Source organism: Cajanus cajan, chromosome 5, assembly GCF_000230855.2.
Source record: "Cajanus cajan strain Asha chromosome 5, NIPB_CcT2T_4, whole genome shotgun sequence".
NCBI lineage: Eukaryota > Viridiplantae > Streptophyta > Magnoliopsida > Fabales > Fabaceae > Cajanus > Cajanus cajan.
In genome coordinates this window covers 1,036,183-1,055,961 of record NC_138521.1, presented here as the reverse complement: position 1 = coordinate 1,055,961, position 19,779 = coordinate 1,036,183, and the positions used below count along the sequence as shown (strand labels likewise).

Genomic DNA, 19,779 nt, shown 5'->3' with positions numbered 1-19,779 from the left:
CTGATTGGTAACACATCTGATGCCACTCAATGTGGATCTGCGGAAGCAACTATTTGATGTTTTTCCATCAAAATTGATATCATTCTTATTTGGATGTGAATTTCGAATGTGCTTCCAAACATACCCTTATACTAGATTCAATGTGACTTGTACCATTCTTTGTTAACAGGTAACCAAACACACCATTAGACTTATTTGTGTCATTTCTTTACTTTTTGATGTGAATTTGAAAGGTAACATGGCTGATGCAAACATACACATAATCACATAGCTTGATTTCCAAGAATAAAGAAAATTGCTCTCATTTCAAACCTAGTGAAATTTGAAACCTTGAACCTTTTAGATAGGGATGACTACTCTCGTATTAGGAAGAAAGGACAATTATTGCGTAGTTCGGCTACTACTTTGACTGCAGATAAACTTTACCTTAAACTGCTATTGCTGTCATTGTTGTTATCATTATTAAGACATCATTATCTCCATATTGTCATATCACATTGTGAATAGGAAGACTCTGTAGTGTACCTATCATTGTTATTTCTCTCCCTTCTGCACATTTAATACGAACGCTAATTAAATTTGAAATTTCAACCCTCAGCATTAATCAAAAACAATATGTGGTGTATCATCTATCACAAAAAGTGTACAGGCGCAACAGTACTTATTTATTTTCGATATGTACATGATGTATTGGATCACGCACTACAAACAAAAGAAGATATGAACATGATGTAATACTATGGAATAGAAATAACAGAATACGGGTTTAGATTTTTCCCCCCTTTTCTTTTCATTTTTGCCAAAAGAACAAGGTCCACTAAACTTTGGGGAGGTGCCACGTATGCATATTCTTGGGGGTTCTAAGATGTATATATGCACATACAGATAGAGAGATGAGCATTGAAAGCTCATAGAAACTAGCATAATCTAGAAGAAGCAAGGGATACATATTATTAGCCTTCTTTCTCTTTTGCTTATTGTTGATATTGTTCTAATCATCTACACCATGTCTCTAAAGATAGCAGCAGAAATTTATCCTAAATCAGCATCAGAGATAGTGGAAGAGCCATGTTTGGTGGTAAGAGAATATGATGAAGATAGACACAAGGTGGCAGTAGAGAAACTTGAGAGTCTTTGTGAAGTTGGACAGAGTGGAAAACCATCTCTTGTCACTGACCTCATGGGAGACCCCATATGCCGTATCCGTCACTTTCAATGGCATGTCATGCTGGTAACTAGCTACACATCTTATTAAAATCCCCATCATTTTTTAGTTTTACATTATCTTCAACTTTAGCTGTGTAACAAAAAAAATACATTTTAGTGGTGATATTGCCGAGTTTGCATAATATTAGTTTCACTATTTGGAAATTGTATGATAACTAGTACGCATTTCTTTCAAACTAGGAATGATGGTTTTAAGCTAATTAGTAATAAGTGTTATGTTTGGTCCAAATTGAAACAGGTTGCAGAATATGGAGAAGATGGAGAAGTTGTTGGGGTGATAAGGGGGTGTGTGAAAACAGTTACAAGAGGGAATTCGGTTTATGTAAAACTGGCCTATGTTTTGGGGCTCAGAGTCTCCCCTCGACACAGGTTCTATTCCACTCTGCTCATATGTTATTGGTTTGCTTGCTTCCATCTCTTTCTGCACTGCACATTGTGTAAAAGCATCAAAAAGGAATTCAGGAAAAACGTGACAGTGAGTTGAGTACTTTTGATGTGCATGATGAGTTTCAGATAAAAACCAAAAGCACAAGTCATAATCAGTTTTCCTCAAAAGCAAAAGTCAGTTCAGAAGCTGTTTTGCTTCTGTTCTGTTTGCCAATTGCCTACTCCTCTTTCCGTCCCTTTCTCCACAAGTTGTTGTGTGCTTTCTTGCCTCTAATCTCATTCAGACCTTATAAAAATATGGGGAAAAAAAAGAAGCGGTGGAGGATTAGATTCTAAGAAAAAGAGAAGGCAATGTTCCTCGTATCATGGAAAGGTGAAAAAAGTATGGTTAAGCTAGCCTGTCATTGACACATGTATGATGTATCCACTAAGGCTACTTTAATAAGAAACTGCAATTGGATATGATATGATGTCTTATTCTTATTTTCAACCATTTCACTGAATTTCGTACAAAGTTCTTCATCTAGACACCAAGGTCCACACAAACCTTACTTTGCTGTTCAGTTCAAATATTCCTCATGATCCACCTCTAGTGCCCTTCATTTTAATTTCTCTTTGATTATTTTTGATTATATATTTCTAGAAAATTATAAACCGAGACCCAAAAGCAGTAGCTATAGATGTTTTCATACTTGATCAGGCAACATTAAGTAAAAGGGTTATCTTGGCATATGCAGGAGATTTGGCATTGGCACAAAACTAGTTCAACATTTAGAAGAGTGGTGCAAGCAAAAAGGGGCTAAGTATGCATATATGGCAACAGATTGTACTAATGAGCCTTCAGTGAATTTGTTCACAAAAAAATGTGGCTACTCAAAATTCAGGACTCTAACCATACTAGTGCAACCTGTGCATGCTCACTACAAGCCAATTAGCTCTAGCATTGCTGTGCTTCGCCTTCCACCACGCCTAGCAGGGTCCATGTATAACCATATGTTTTCCAATTCTGAATTTTACCCCGAAGACATAGATTTGATTTTGTCCAACAAGTTGAATTTGGGCACATTCATGGCCATCCCCAAGAAGTACATGTCCAAGTGTGATCTAAAAAGGGGCATTCTCCCTCCAAGCTTTGCAATGTTAAGTGTGTGGAACACCAAAGATGTGTTCAAGTTGCAAGTGAAGGGTGTTTCACCTTTGGCACATGCATGCTGTGTAGGCACAAGGTTGTTGGACGAGTGGATGCCATGGCTAAGGCTACCTTCATTTCCAGATGTTTTTAGGCCATTTGGGGTTTATTTTGTGTATGGACTACACATGGAGGGAAAGTGTGGCACACAGCTCATGAAGTTCCTATGTGGATTTGTGCATAACATGGCAAGAGATGATGGGGGTTGTGGGGCCATTGTGGCTGAACTGGGCCAAAGGGACCCAGTAAGGGATGCAGTCCCACATTGGAGAAAGTTATCTTGGGCAGAGGACATGTGGTGCATTAAGAACCTTGAGGACACTAAGCAGAATATCCCTGAAAAATCTGATTGGTACGCTTCTAGATCCTCTTCACCTGTAATATTTGTTGACCCTCGAGATTTTTGACCTAGTCTTTTGAAATTTTATAGAGAAAGGGATGAAAATGTTGTTAATGCCTTTTCTTCAGCCACTGTAAGATGTAAATTAAGTAACTATTTCATCATGTGTGGATGATTAATTAAGCCATACTATATCAGTATATGTCTCTAATCATACTACATCTTAATCTGGTTAAAATTGAAGAACTTACTAAAACTGAGGAATCTGAGAATTAAATAGTTATTGTTGTTACAAGAAGAAATATACTTTTTTACCAACTGGAAACAGCAAAAAAACAAAATGGAATGACATAAAGTTGAGCTTTTAGTGGTTATAAGCAGTTGACTTGCAAGTGCGTTACAGGAGTAGCCACACACACACTTGAAGAGAATCTAGCCGTTTGAACCAAAACATGAGAGAATCTAGCCATCTCATGTTGTCGCATATCTTTTCTCATTTTAGATTTTTTGTCACTCATGTCTAAAGTGTTTTCTTAAATTCATGTAAATGTTAGGGTTTTTATTATGAGCTATGCTTAGGGCAAGGGAAGATGTTTACAAATTGTTGTCAGAAGTAAGTTATACCTTTACTAAAAACCGAAGTTCAATCTTTAACTTATAGTCTTTAATCATAATTTGAAAATTTTTACAAGTATAAATGAATTTGAAAGTTGTTGATACAAATGATTTGACATTAATTTTTATTAAAGATGAAAGTTTAGTCTCTAATTAAATATGAAGTTATTACTTTATTTCTATAATAGATTGTCGGAAAGAAATTATATCTCTTAATTATATATATATATATATATATATATATATATAAAATGAAATCACATTTTTTTATTAAATTTTCACTATCATATAAATGAAAATACTAGCTGACTTATAGTATATTTTTATTAAGATATATTTTTATCATGAACATATGAAAAAGACAATTTCATATAGAAGTGTTTATGATATGAGTTTATCAAAATGAATCCAATCATGATTGATAAGTTAAAATATGACTAAGCCAATTTTTCTTTTATAGAAAATGAATCATTAAATTAGAATAAGATAAAGTTATGTTATATTTATGTTTCTTTTAAAAATGTCAGATAAAATAATTATATTTATTTAATATTTATTAGTAGGTAAAAGACACTTTGAATACACATATATTAATGGAGATAATGAGTGATTATTAAGAAATTCAAAGAAAATAACTAATATTCAAAGATTTTTTTGACCATTATTAATTATTATTCTACAGTTTTTCAAAGGGTTAAAATAGTTTGAAATAAAATATACATAAGAATAAAAAATCACCTTTATATATAGAAGATATAAATTAAAAAGAGAAAGAACAAAACTCAAATGAATTTTTTTAGTGTCATTTGTTCGGTGAGTAATATACAGAGTTTGAATTTTTATTTATTAAAAATCACTTGTCTGATTATTTATTTTATATTGTATATTTATTATATCATTAAAATAAAGTAATGAGTAAAACTTGTTGGCTCTTCGACCCCAAAGACATTTTTTTTTAATTGCACATGGGTAGTTTTTGAATAAATTTTTGATTTGGCCAAGTCATGTTTCTTTTAGTTCACAACTTGTTTTTTTACACGATTTTAATCGGAAGTTCTTTTGTATTACACGATTTTAATTTTTACTAATAAATTATTTTTAATTAAAATCGTGAATTTAAGCATGACTTCTAAAAAACAAATCATATGTTTTGTTTTTAACAATGTTCAAACTTTTATCTTAGTTAAGAAATACAACTATCAAAATACTTGTGTTAACGACTTTTTTGAAAAAATCATATATTTAAACACAATTTTTATATTAATATTATAAAAAAAACATATTTTTTTTTATAAAGTATAAAGTTGTATACTTAAATAGAATCAATAAAATAGAGTAGACTTGTTTCATTAGCCCAAACCTATTCAATAAATTATAAGACTTGAATTCTAAATTTTAAATATGATTTTTTTAGCTTAGGCCGATAAAATTTGTGTCATAAACAAGTTGGAGTTAGGCTAGCTAGGTTGAGTCACAAATTGTCCATCTTTTTTAAAATTTTAAAATTTTATATCTTACTCAATGTTAAAAAGTAAGAGAGAAAGACTAAGAGTTTATAAGAGGGTATTGGATTTGAATTTCATAAAATTATTTTAATATGAAAAAGTCTTGTGAATTTTAAAATAATTTACAATAATGTAATGATTTTTTTAGATTTTTTTAAAGATTTTGTGGGAATGTAATGACTTTTAAGATTTTTTAAAAGAGTTTTATAATCAAGACTTTGTAATATGAGTTTTATTAAATTTATATCATAAGAATTTATAAGATTTAAAAGGATTTTATGAGATTTTAAAGAATAATATGAATTTTTAAAAAATAATAAATTAATAAAAAAAACATAAATGATAAGGTTTGAATAAAGAAAAATAAAATAATACATTTTTTTTAATCTTTTAATAAATAATTGATTTTATCTTCGTGTCCTTTTAAATAACATTTCTTTTCTTTACATATATCCTTCCATTAATATTTTCTCATTCATGCAATTGAATTTTAATGATATATTCAACTTATGATATTTATTATTCGAAAGAACTGTCAAAATTTTTCATTTTAAATTACATATAAAATTATTGAAAATAAATATTTATTTTTAATTTATATATATATATATATATATATATATATATATATATATATATATATATATATATATATATATGTGTGTGTGTGTGACCTAAAACTTTCTCTTTAGTTTTGTTTATGAAGAAATTTAAAAGTTCAGATGCTTGAAAATTTAATTACTTATAATTTAATTCAAATTTTTAAAATTTTAAATACTTAATTTTCACCACATAAAAAATATATATTTAATATATGTTTAAACATTTGATATTTTAATATTAAATTTATTAAAAATAAACATTAGTTAAATTTTAATAATTTAAAAAGTTTAATGTAGATAATATTTAATAATTTAAAAATAATTTTGATAAACTATATACTAATATTGATATTAATTAAAAAATATTCATAATAGAAGAGAAGATGAGAGAGAGAAATAAAGAAGAGAAGAGAGAGGAGAAAGAGAGAGAAAGGCAAGAAAAGTGAGAGTGAAGATTGAGAAGCGAAAGAAAAAAAGAAAGATGAGAAATAGATGAAAGAAAATTATGTATAATCTTAAAGATTTTAATGAGATTATTGGTCGAATGAATTATATGTAAATTCTCCTAAAAAGTCTCAATCAAATTCATATTTCAAAATAATTTATTGAAGTATTTCTATTTTTGAATACTTTTATGTGAAAAAAATCTTAATTGTGTATTTTCATATTTTGATGTACTCTTAATTTTTTTTATATTTTTAATTAATATAATTAGATTTTGATAAACTCTTAAAAAAGTCCTAATTGTTTTAGTTGAATATTACATGAATTTTTATATTATTTTTATTGAATACTATAATTTTTTTTATAATAAAAAAGTCTTTTAAAATTCTAAATCAATACAACTCCTTAAGAGTTTTCTTTTTTTCTTAATCTTTTCTTACTAAAGAGATAAAAGGACAAAAAAAAAGAAGAAGAAAAGAGAGAACCACAATTAAGTCCCCCTCATATAAGAAACCCCTCTACACTCATCTAACAGGATATTATCCATAAATTCAAGAAACTCGTAAAGAATCACAAGACTGTTAATTCACGATATTAACAAAAAAGTGGAAAGTTTAAGGGATTAAAATAAATTACATAATTAGGTTAAATAATCAATCTTTTAGCTTACTTGTACGGTTATACACATAACTTTCTTTTCTTTCATGGTAGTGTTGTTTTGAAATTGCATTGTGGTTGGTCAAGGCAAGCTCCAACTTGCGACTCTCACTTTGAATTATTTCTCTTCATATGGTAAAGTGATCTCACTCCAAATCATTAAATGTTTTACACTTTTAAATTTTATAACATTGATTTTGCATTTTTAACATGTGACACTCATCTACCCCTAAATATGATATCAATTAAAACTCGTAAAAAAAAATTCAAATACGTCCTCATAGAGATCATAAATAGAATACATCAGTTCATTGAAAAAATAAATGAGAAGAGTAGTAATAAACAAATTATATTTCAAAAACACAAAATAACAAAGAATAATAAAATTCCTAAACTACTCCAAATCCTCAGTCACATTGGCATCAAAGTTCCACACACATCTAGACCTCTTGATGGAGCCTTCATGAGGAAAACTCCATGAACTTGAACAAAACTCCTCCACGGATCCTTGAGAGTGACGCAAGGATGAGAAACAAAGTTGGAGAAGCAAATGTAACTCAAGATGAACCACAAATCTCGAATAGAAGTAGGAAATCCTAATTCTACAAAGAGAAAGGCTCAAGGTGATTTGGAGAAGAATTTCTCCTTAGGTGACTTCGGTGAGAGAAACTATTCAAAGGATGAATTTATCATATATGCCAAAGTGAGTCAATTACACGGACCTATGAGGGATAAGGGATATATAGGCTAAGAAGTATGTGGGACAAGTTAGGCTTAATCCAAGGTTAAGTTAACCATGGTATGGTTTAGCTTAACCTTAGGCGCCAAAATTTGAATATTTAAATTCAAATTTTGGTGCCAAAACCGTCACCCATGTGCTACTTAATTTACATGTGATTTGGTTTACATTTGGGAGTGAATTTCGATCACCCCATGTGCACTCATGCACATGGCCGAAATGCTCTCCAAATGTAATGCTAATTACATGTAAATTGAGATGCACATGACAACCTTCTTAAACCTAAATTCAAATTACAATGAAATAAAATTCCTACACTACTTGGCCAAAATACAAGGCCCAAAAACACAATACAAGCCCAATGGGCCTAAACCTAATCTACATGGGCTTGAGTCAAAGCCCAACTAAAAAGTACTATGGGTTTCTCTTGAGCACTAGCCCATTCTTCATGCATCCTTTTGGCCATAGCCCTAGTAGTTGGGCCCTTGGCCCATGGGCCTCCATCACCTCTCCTTGCTCTTCCCAAGGCTGAGGATCCTCGTCTACAAGTAGGGATGGCAAAACGGGCCAGCCCGGCCCGTTTTGGCCCGGCCCGCCATTGGCCCGCCAAAAACGGGGCGGGCCGGCCCGGCCCGCCAATGTAAAACGGGCTGGAGATGCTGGCCCGCCCCGCCTAAGGGTGGGCTGGCGGGCTGGCGGGCCAACCCGCTTACAAAAATAAAAAATAAAAAAAAATGGAAAAAAAATTTATTTTATGGTTAAATAAAATTTTTTTTGCTACAAATAAATAAATATAATCATATGAAATTAAAAATGCATACATATTGTACTTAATATATGTTCAACAAAAATAAATTACAAACTTAAAACAAAATCAAATAGAAATTAGTCCATTTACACCAAAATCAAAACTAAATTATAAACTTACAAATTATTTATACACTAAATTTTTTGATAGTCCACAAACAAGTTTAAATACAATTAATTAACTTTAAATTTTTATTTTAAAAATATTAGAAGCTCTCTTGAAAGAAGATGTCTCTACTTTTTTTCTTAATCATCTTCATCCTCATCTTCTACATCAAAATAAAATAAACATAAAAATAATTAAATTAAAAAATATATATATATGCGGGCCGGCGGGTTGTGGCGGGCCGGCCCGCTATTTGGCCCGGCGGGTTGGCAGGCTTGGCGGGGCGGGCTTGGCGGGTTAAAATGCTTGGCCCGGCCCGCCAAAAATTGGCGGGCCAACGGGCCGGCCCGCGGGCCATGGCCCACTTTGCCATCTCTATCTACAAGACATACAAAACAAAACACTAATAACAAGTACGGAATGAGAACAATCTCACTGTATAGGGAATGGGCCGCAACCATCAGCATCCCATCCCTTCATAATAAACAAATATAATAACATGAATTAATACTTCAAATATAACAACAACAATTCATACATCAACTTCACTTATAAATGTAACCCATTCCATTCACAGTCACATACACAAGAATGCAATGCGACGTGCACCTACATCTAAATGCATGGGGTACATCATCAAGAATATACAATTGGTTCCTAAGTCTTGAGTTAACCTTAGATTATCAACACAGAAGTGTTCCCACCAAAACACCAACAAGTTCCCACTAGAATCATAGAACAAGTTCCCACCAGAACCACAAAATCATGCAAGTATGATGCATGTCACAACCATGCCAATGCTCTTATATTAATACATCATAATCGTCGTCTAATTCATTGTTCACCGACATCTATATCCATCCACATCAAGATTATCCATCACGATAATAATTATCATTTTTGAAGTATACATATACATTCTTCATCATATAAACAATCAAAAACATCATAAGAACATCACTTAAAACATCATAGTAAGCCTTCTGACCATCCACGTCGAGCTTGGAAACCCACGCCTGAATTTAAGCTACCATAGAGAGCACCTGCTCTCTCTCGCGCCTGGCGTGGACATCTCTATGCCTGACATCAAGCCACAACAGAGAGCACCATAGTCTTTTCATGTCCGGAGTGGACATCTCTACGCCCAACGCTAAGCCACAACAAAGAGCCCAACATGGACATTTCCACACCCGACGTCAAGCATTTAAGCCTAGTGCTGCGTGCGTTCCAGCACCTAAACACATCAATACACAATAGGATCTTGAAACAAAATGTCACCCAAATCATCCATCCAATTTATATCAACCAATAATTCATTTTTCATCCAGGAAATTTATCAATTTAACATTTATAACTTTTACCCTTTTAATCTATCAAATTCTTCTCATTTAGTGTTCCAACTCCTTTCTATAGGGCATTTAATTAATTATTATAAAACATATGATCATTAAATTAATCACATATTCAGAATCTACTCGATAAATTGCATTAAATGCACCCATCATTTCATCAAACAAAAAACTTATGAGATTGGGAACCAATCCCTCTACCCTTCATGTATACACCTAATCCCTAGAAATGAGTGTTCTCACTCCCCCTTGCCTAGAGTGATGCGAAGTATTGGGTCTACACTTTTGGCTCCTCTCCGATGACTCCTTTTCCTTGTTCTCCAAATACGTCCTCTTTAGAACACCAAGCATCAGAGAATGTGAAATAAAAGAAATGAATAATAATCTCCCCCTTTCTCTCTTCTCTTCTAATATATAATCATATTTCTCTAAACCCCTCTTATCTTCTTTATTTCTAATAAAATAAAATTATTAATCATAATTAAAATAAAATCATTATTACTCCTCAAATTAATAATTATTAATAATTATAGAAATCACATAGTGTTACATAACGTGTCAAGGATATGAAACAAAATTAAAGTTATAAGCTTACACTTTGTGCTTATGTAGTCTATTGGCTAGTGCATGCCACATACACACACACACACACACACACACACACACACACACACACACATATATATATATATATATATATATATAAAGAGGGATCAAATGACTTCAAAAATAATTTTTGGTAAAATTATTTCACTCAATAATTAATGGTGTATGTTGAAATTTAAAGATTTAACTGTTAAATTAAAAAATTTTAATACATAAATTAAGTCAACAAATTTGTATGAATTTTGAAAAATCATATGATACTTTGTTATGTAAATTCAAATTAACGTATAAAATATTTTTAAGATTATTTTTCAATTTAAATTAACGAAATAAAATATCAAATAATTTTAAATTTTTTAAAAAATTTATACACGTAATTTATACATTAAAACTTTTAATTTAACGATTTGATCGTTAAAATTCAATATACAAAATTATTTAATTTCTTGATAAGTGTCTAGCTAATCTGATTAAATATGAATTTGAGACACTTATTTAGCACAATTTGTGTACATATTGATATTATTTCGGTCTTTATTTGCTTAGAATCAAAGAGGAACTTTTGATTTATGTTAGTACAAGGAGTGATGAAGCTTTTGATCAAATTTGGTGTTTATTTTGTAGGTTTTGAAAGTTGAAGGAAAATGGCTCAGCCACTCAAAAGCGCTGAGCGGATTCAAGCCAGAGAGCTCAACAATTGCAGCAAAGAAGAGGCGCTCAGCCACTCCAAGGCGCTTAGCGGATTTGGCCCTGGAAGAGAAGGAGTGCTCTCTGCCTCCAAGGCGCTCAGCCACTATCATCCGCTGAGTGGATTTGGTCCAGGAAAAAGGATGCTCTCTGCCTCTTAGGCACTTAGCGGATCTGAGGCGCCCAACCCTTTTGAATGCTTAGTAGTGAAGGATCTCTAAAGCGCTCAGCGGATCCAAGGGGCTCAGCCCTTTAGGTTACTTCATGGTGAAGGATTCTTCAAACCGCTCAGCCGTTCCAAGGCGCTGAGCGGATTCGTCTCTTTCCTGTTCACTCTGTTTTAATTCTATCACATATATAAGGGTAGAGGAGAGAGAAAAGAGGATCATCTGGAACTGTACGAAGAGAAAACAAAGAAAGGGGAGAAACATAGCACTTTGGAGCTCGTGGGGACGCGATTCTTCGAAGGATTCTTTTCTTCTTCTACCTTTCCTCTTGTTATTGGGTGATTTCTTGTACTATGGATAGCTAAGCTTTAGGGTTACGATTGATGTAATCGTCAAACTCCTTTGTATTCCTCTTTGATTCATATATATATATCATCTGTTACTCTATGTTAGTGATTTGTTTCTGTTCTTAATGCTTTGATAAACTGATCATTTATCTCTGATTTGGAGCTTAGAATTTGGTTGGAAAACATTTTCTAACTCTAGACTTGGAACGAATCACCTATTAGTTTTGAGAGCCAGGGATGGTCTTGAAATTAATAGTTGCAACAAGTTCTGATTCTTAATGCAGGATATTTAATTGAATGAAGTGAGGAATCATTCATTGAATTAAATATCTTAGAATTTCTTACGTCAAGGGATTGGGTTTGAATGAATTTAGAGAGCTCAATGGCAATGAGTAATGGAATCTTTAGAAAGAATCAATAGGAATGCATAGGAGGGAGATTGATGAAGTCTAATCCCAACTATTTCTCATATCTGTTTTTCCGCAAGTTAAATTATCTTTTGGTTACTTAAGTTGATCAATCATCCATAACAAAAATTGAATATATGTAATTACCTAAGTTTTACATTCATAAGCATCAATTAGTATAATAGAAATCATAGCTTATCTCATAAGTCCCTGAGGTTCGACAACCTTTTAATCATACTACAGAAACTTGGGTGCGCTTGCCTATAAAACCAACATTTCTCCTCTTATATATATATATATATATATATATATATATATATATATATATATATATATATATATATATATATATATATATATATATATATATATATATATATATATATATAAGAAGATTAAAAAAATCATAAAACGTTAAATAAAAGTACATACATTAAAATGTGTAATTTGTGACTATGTTTTTCAGCTTTGTTTTTTATTTTATATTTTCTTTTTATAAATAACTTGAAAAATACTATGCATATTTACAACTTCTATATTAATTTTCAAGTAAAATACAATTTAAATTAAATTAAGTTTTTTACTATAAATTGAACTAAGCTACATTTTAAAAAAATATTCTTTATTTCAAATTAATTTTTATTTTTAAACTTATACTAATAAACTAAATAGTATCTAACGTGATTTAATTTGAAAAAACTATTTTTTTTAAGTGATAAGTCAACTAATATCATTTACCAAAAATTACTTGCAAAAAATTAAGACAAAATAGGTTTGTACTGAACTATACTTTCATCTACTTGAACTATACTTTGTATTTAATTAAATTATTTTTGTACTCCAAATCAAGCTTTTTCTTGTGATTTGAATTGAACAAACTAATTTTTATAGTAATTTACGTTTTAAACCAAACTTAAGTTTAATTTAGTTTTTATAAAAAAAATAGTTGAATTTTTTTTATAATATAGTTCAATTTAGTTTCTAGTAGTTTAATTTAAAATAATTTGAACAGCCCTATCAACTAGTAAGGAATTTGTTTCAATTTAATCAATTCTTTCGATTTTGAATTATATATAAATAGGTAGTTGTGTTAAATATTTAGAGGTAAAAGCATATGACCCATGAAAAATATCATTATATTCCTTTATATTTAGCTAAAAAGTTATACATAGACAATATAAATTAGAAGAAAAAAAATGATTTAAAAAACATGATTTAAAATTGCCTCTCATAGAAACCTCTCTGTTAGGTTTATTAGGAGACAAACAAATCATGTTGCTCATTCCTTAGCAAGGACAACAAGATCATACGCTAGTCCCCACACTTTTGATTTCATTTCATCATGTATTACTTCTCTTATTATGAAAGAAATAAATTAGTTTTGTTCCCTTAAAAAAAAGAATTACCATAAATTTTTTTCTAAGTGTTAAATAATTTGATTTATAGTCAATATGTTTTAAAATAAAGTTTAATTTCAATACATTACTTATACAATCAAATCAATTAAAAATCATCATAAATATAATTTATCAAATAGTTATTAAATAAATAATATTTTAATTATTCATGTTATTGTATAATTGGATAACAACATTTAAAAAACTCTTTAAAATATATAATTTTACTTGTAATAAAAATCGTTAATTGTCCATGTTAAATACATCAATTATGTAAAACTCATTATAACAAGTTATTTATTTATTTATATAACTATAGTGCACTAAACTACATTTTATAGTAGTTTAGTTTTTCGAACTGAAATTAAAATATATTTTAGTCTAATTTTTATAAAAATCAATTCAATTATTTATAATTTAGTTTAATTTTTAAAAATCTAATTCAAGGTTTTATGAACACCTATTATCTCAAACCAGCAATAGCAGTTATTCCGGATCAACACAGAAAGAACAAGAAAACAGATGTGGTCTCCTCCACTAAACTGCAAAACGGGCATGAAGCATCTTCGTTAGCTAGCACAATCCTGTTTAGATTATCTCTGCTCTCTGTCCCATCCACAATTCCTTACATTTCATCTATTCAGTTAATATTCTCGTGTTTGTTCAAAAGCAGCCTCCATCCATGATTCATCATAGAAAAGCAGCACTTACAAATATAGATGAATTGTGAAAAAAAAAAGTTTTAAAAATTTAAGATAAATCTGATTATTTAATAAAACATTTTTATTAAGAATAAAGAATAAATTAAAAAATAAAAAGTTTGAAACTCATTTTTCATTTCAAAATAAGTTTAAACAATTCAATATTTTTATTAATAGCTACAATATTAGTACAAAGTCCACTATCAAAAATTGTTACTAATCTTCGTTAGAGAATACATACAAAGTAAAATATTTCATATAATATTATTTTAACAACAATTCATAAATATCACATTATATTTAATATTGGTTGAAGAAAATTGAATATTAATTAAAGAAACTAAATTTTCTTTTGATCAAATAAATAATTAAAAAGGAAAAAATAAGGATGTGACATAAAAACTCAAGAGACGTGTTATAAAGTGAGGCAGAGTCATGTGATAATGAAAATACGTGTATATATATATATATATATATTTAATCACCTATACACTGTCAGTGTAAAAAAATTTTATACTTGCAACCAATTATATATTTTAATTGTGTCATGTCACCGGTAAAAGTAAATGTGTTTACAGTGACATAGCACAATTAAAAGATATAATTGGTTGCCAGTGTAAAAAAACTTTACACTGACAGTGTATAAGTAATTAACTCATATATATATATATTATAATATTTTTAAGAATAAACATTCAAATTTATTATCTGAGTGGATTTACAATCCTATCTATGTTGATTAAATCTTATGATTAATTGTGGCTATAGGTAAACCATATTCTTGATTTGTCCTTCACATGACAAAAGGAATGGAAACATTGTACAATTCCATGGTGGTTAATTATATTCCAAAAGAGAATACAATGTCTTGCACTGAGTTCTAAGAAGTGCCACTCAAAAACTGGATTCTTCAGTTGTCGGACGCCTCAAGAAATATCTCAAGCAGTTAACAAGAACCTGCCACATGATAAATAAGAATCTAATTCACTTCAAAATCTAAAGACTCTCACTGACATGTGAAAATCTGGCACCAGATGCTCAAACATGAACAGAACCTAGGCTACTTGCATGGCCACTTCAATGTATGTTTTGATGCAGTTGATTTTAATCATTCAATATTAAAGATACCTGCTGGAGAGGCCTGATGATTGCTTTACCCTTGTAGCTGACATGAAACTTTGCCTTAGCCAAGAGCCCCTATGGTCAACAAAACCTTTTGATCAGACTGGTATATTCCTTTTTTTTTTTTTTGGGTCCAATAATTAAATTGATACCTTCATTTAGGGTTTGTCTAAATAAACTTATCCGTAAACACTTACAGAAAAAGAAAATATGAAGAAAAAATGAATTAATCTTCTTCATAAGCTAAAAATGACTTATGCAGGCTAGTTTATAAAAATTTTCTCATATTAACTATTTAAAAGTTTTTTTTTTAATTTATTTTTTATTAAACTAACTTTAGCTTATGGAAAAGATAATTTTATTTCTATTCTTATTTGTTTTTATAAGTATTTTTGGAGAAGTTTATCCAAATATGTTCCTTGAATGACAAGGTCAACAAAAATAAATTTGCATTTATAGGATAATGATATATATATACCTCAGTGTCAAACTCTCCTGATTCAACAGCAATGTCAATGTCAGTAATAATCTTTACAAGATCAACCAGTAATCCTGGCCGATCAGCTGTCTCCACATACAGCAAACTATAAAATGAAAAACAAGTCAGTAACCACATACATGTATTGCCCAGAAGTACTGTACTAAATTACTAATGCAAACATAGCACTGAGTATGCTGCTAAGGCCTCAAATATTATGCAAGTTTAATTTCAACCAGGAATTTTTTTTTCTTTCAATCATAATTTCCATTGCTGTTAATGAATAACCAAATGAATGCATCACCTTCGATCTGGGCCATCATCAGAAATGTTTATGTGGGTTGCTATGTCTACATCAACCTGACAGATATTAACAAAATATAAACAAGATTGTAGAGGACCAATATAGTGAGGTAATTACTTATCAAACGAATACAATGTGTATTTTAATATGTTTTATGCAGATGCATTATGAGTTAACATTAAAGCTTTCTCATATATTCTCTACCGTTCTGTCTCGTGTATGGTTTAATAGATGGCACTATTAGTAATCAGAAAAGAGACACCATTCCTGATACCAATTAGTAATCCAAGATAAACATATAAAACTTATTCTGTTATAAGATAAACCTCTTGCTATTATACATTTATACTTCTCACCCTTTTCTTGGCACCCTCATTAAATAGGCCAGTTATACATAATTTTGGTGAAGATCCTTCAAAATTGTCTTCTCATACCTCGATGCAGCAGTTTACAATAGACTTACATTAGTAGAACTAATAGGGAAAATGCAATCCTCCGTACTAAACTAGATAGTTATGAATTTAAATATAATTAAAGGACTAACAGAATACACCTACAACTCTAAACAAGTTTTTTCACTTTCTACCACTAGCTTCCTGTTGCACTTCTGTTTTGTAAACCCTCCTCTCTTTTGACAAAATAAATCAATTTGTTTTACTCTTGAAACCGAGCCCCTCCTCTAAGTGGTGCAGAATCTATTATTTCCACAAGTTCCCAAGCTATCTCCACTCAAACTTTATTTAGAATGTGAGTTTGGATCTAATTCAACCCCACAAACTTATAAGGTGTGAAGATTGTCCGTAAGTACTTATATAAACTATTTTGGCCTTATTACTAAACAATGCATGACATGAGGTTTTTTTCAATACATTATTTTTTTCTATGGTTATGGTAGAAGACAGACTGTTGATGAACAATATATACATTGAAATTACCATAACTTGGTGCATGTCAAACAACACAAAGCAGCAGATACCCAACATTTTTGGGTTTTCATGATTTTATCACATTCATATGTAAAGAAGAAACTTCCAGTACCGCTAAGCCTAAGATATTTTATAACTTCACAAAACTAGTCTGCACATTACAAGAAGGAATAAAAAATTCATATTCAACAATTGAAACTGAAAAGTATAGGCATTCATCACCTGCTCTTTTGGAGGCACAAGTCCAAAAGCTGCTCCCATTGCTAACCTGGAACTTGATTCCTGGATCACCAGTTTCAAAACTCTAATTAGCTGAGAGCTGCCTGTTGGCATCTAACCAAATTAAGGTCCAATGAGAATGAGGATAGTTGGTAAGCTTACTGGATGGTATTGAAGCAGATTATTTATAATTGTCAATCGAATTGCCTCTAACAATTCTGGCTCTTCCACTTTTCTGCCAGTGTCACTGCAAACAAATTTCCACAACCATATCCAATGAATTACTACAGAAGCTAGTTAAAAACCTGATCCAAGATTTTTATTGCTTGAAAGGTGAAACTGAAAACAAGTGTCATTGTTTTAGAGTGAATTTCCAAAATTTATTTGCCAGGCCAGTTCTGAAGTCTGTTTGACTGCATATGCTTGTGCCAACTTGTGATTAGACACCATGAGCCCAAGTAGAATCTTACTTAAGGAACCATTCAAATGACTTTTGCCACAAAAAAATAGTGCCTATTATGTTGACCTTTTAATAAATAAAAACCATTCATTTCCATCTAATTCTGACCATTCATTTCCTTTTTATCCTTATTTTGGTAATTGTCTCATTTTCATCTGCCTCTATACAATAATGACTCCTATGAACCAAAGAACATGACCATAGTTACCATTTAGAATACATTGGTAATAACACAAGACCAATACCGGGAACAACACATTGCACATGCATTATAACAATCACATACATAATGCATGTAACACTTACGCTTTTGTGATGGAAAACTTGTTGTGCTTGCCAGATGAATCCAGAAAGACATTTGCCTTAACAACATTGAGACCTAAGTGTTTTAATGCATTCATCTGCAACCCAAGTAGAGAGTTGGTCTCTGAAATCTTTTTTTATTATTGCATATGCTTCAATGAGATAAAACAATAATTAATAGTAATTGAATTACACAATGAGACATTGCTTACCCCCGTAAATTCTGTATTGACAATATAAAAGCATATATCCAAAAGTAAAAAAGTAAAGTATTAGATAAGCGAACACAAGCATAGGTTTTTACACAGAGAATGACTTACTGTGTCAAGAAGTGCCCCAAGCCTGTCACCAAAAGTTATCTCCACCACAGTTGCATCTGGATCAGAGTCTTGGTCAATTATAACTATGGGAACTGGAGTAGTATCAGTCTCGCCTTGGTTTCCATCCTGTTCTCCACAGATTATAAAAAAATTGAAAGCAAAAATCTTTTACTGATCAGTTATCACAACCAGCAAGTATTGGAAGAACGAAGTTTTGGCTGTTCACATGCAATTAGTGGCAATCATATAGGTTGATTAAGCTAAATACCTCCACATCAGTAACTGGTGCTGCTCGAGGGATAATTGTAGTTCCAGAAGATGACAATCTGACAAAAGTGTACATACAATTAACCCAGAGAATGGACACATCATTGTGATGCAGTCCTACTCACTTCAAGTTTTAAATGTTTACTAGTCTTGAATATTTTCATCCTACTATCTGATTAGTTAGAACATAGTCCTCCAAGTGTTCAACATACAACTCAGGCAAGACACAAGCTAACAACAGAAAAGATAAATAAATAGAATAAATTACTTGCCAGAATTGACATGTCCAAGCAAAGGAACCAACCATACACAGTGCAACTTCCATTATATCAATATTTTTCTTGTTTAATCAGAAGTTCATGTGAATCAAAAAATTGTACACTGCTTTATAACAGCAACAGAAACATAATACAAACATTAATAATCATCAATCCAAGCCAGAATTCTTATGATTCAGTATCAATCAATGTAATCAAGGATATTCAAGACTTAAAAAAAAATAGTCTTATCCATAAAGTAACCAATGATCATAGCTACCCTACCTTTTGTTACGGATGCAGAATGGCTTAGTAGCAGCAAACCCAGATGAGGCCTTCAAAAAAGGGGCACTGCAAACGGTTTTTTCCAACGCTCTCAAGCCATTATGAGCAGCACTGGAGTGAAGACCAACACTCCAAACAGCCATAGCCACAGCCATTTTGTGGTTTTGTTAACAAAAAAAAAAAAAAAAAAAAACCTCTTTTTTGGAGTAATGACCTTGAAATCTTGAGGAAAGAGATTTGAGAAAGAGGACAAGTTAGAAACTTGAAAATATGGGAAATAAGAATGTGGGTATTGAAGGCAGAAAGAGATAGTTGGTTCATTATTATTGGATATGGCATCAAAGGCAATCTGAGACGTCCATTCATGATCTGTATCGGCATCTTTTGTTTTTCGTGTGGATATTATGTTGTCCATTTGCATTTAGGACAACCAACGTATTGACAAGGTCTCGTGATTTCAGTTATTTTGTGAGATTAAATTAATGGAAGAAACTTACACGCATTTTCTGAATGATTAATTTGCTAATTGCTGGCGTCCTTTTTAACAAATCTAGAAAGT

General features: G+C 31.0%; 2 protein-coding genes across 3 annotated transcripts; one reads left to right on the top strand and one right to left on the bottom strand.

Moving 5' to 3' along the window:
• Positions 1 to 179: 179 nt before the first annotated feature.
• Positions 180 to 11,874, top strand: LOC109807522 (putative N-acetyltransferase HLS1). 2 transcript variants are annotated; one of them, XM_083074691.1, is made up of 4 exons: positions 180 to 1,231; positions 1,466 to 1,596; positions 2,352 to 3,155; positions 11,198 to 11,874. In XM_083074691.1, exons 1-4 carry the CDS (start codon positions 1,007 to 1,009, stop codon positions 11,202 to 11,204), a joined length of 1,167 nt encoding a protein of 388 aa, XP_082930817.1. In that variant the 5' UTR covers positions 180 to 1,006; the 3' UTR covers positions 11,205 to 11,874. The 2 variants fall into 2 exon arrangements, with proteins under 2 accessions (XP_082930817.1, XP_020225651.1); XM_020370062.3 differs by lacking the exon at positions 11,198 to 11,874 and having other exon boundaries at positions 757 to 1,231; positions 2,352 to 3,343.
• A 3,168-nt stretch (positions 11,875 to 15,042) lies between these two features.
• On the bottom strand, positions 15,043 to 19,481 carry LOC109806819 (ACT domain-containing protein ACR11). Its single transcript, XM_020369330.3, has 10 exons — positions 19,221 to 19,481; positions 18,680 to 18,737; positions 18,412 to 18,537; positions 18,095 to 18,189; positions 17,491 to 17,575; positions 17,332 to 17,391; positions 16,184 to 16,239; positions 15,880 to 15,985; positions 15,408 to 15,476; positions 15,043 to 15,236 (listed from the first exon to the last, which is right to left on the bottom strand). The coding sequence occupies exons 1-10, from the start codon at positions 19,373 to 19,375 to the stop codon at positions 15,174 to 15,176; spliced, it is 873 nt and encodes a 290-aa protein (XP_020224919.1). The 5' UTR covers positions 19,376 to 19,481; the 3' UTR covers positions 15,043 to 15,173.
• Positions 19,482 to 19,779: the final 298 nt, after the last annotated feature.

Bases quoted from the DNA above. Each gene is read 5' to 3' on its own strand.
- LOC109807522 (XM_020370062.3), top strand. From the start codon at position 1,007: ATGTCTCTAAAGATAGCAGCAGAAATTTATCCTAAATCAGCATCAGAG. The intron at 1,232-1,465 runs GTAACTAGCTAC...AAATTGAAACAG, and splicing joins TTCAATGGCATGTCATGCTG to GTTGCAGAATATGGAGAAGA. The intron at 1,597-2,351 runs GTTCTATTCCAC...TGGCATATGCAG, and splicing joins AGAGTCTCCCCTCGACACAG to GAGATTTGGCATTGGCACAA.
- LOC109806819 (XM_020369330.3), bottom strand. From the start codon at position 19,375: ATGGCTGTGGCTATGGCTGTTTGGAGTGTTGGTCTTCACTCCAGTGCT. The intron at 17,392-17,490 runs GTAAGCTTACCA...CTGGTGATCCAG, and splicing joins ATCTGCTTCAATACCATCCA to GAATCAAGTTCCAGGTTAGC. The intron at 15,477-15,879 runs GTATATATATAT...TGTTGACCATAG, and splicing joins CAGGAGAGTTTGACACTGAG to GGGCTCTTGGCTAAGGCAAA.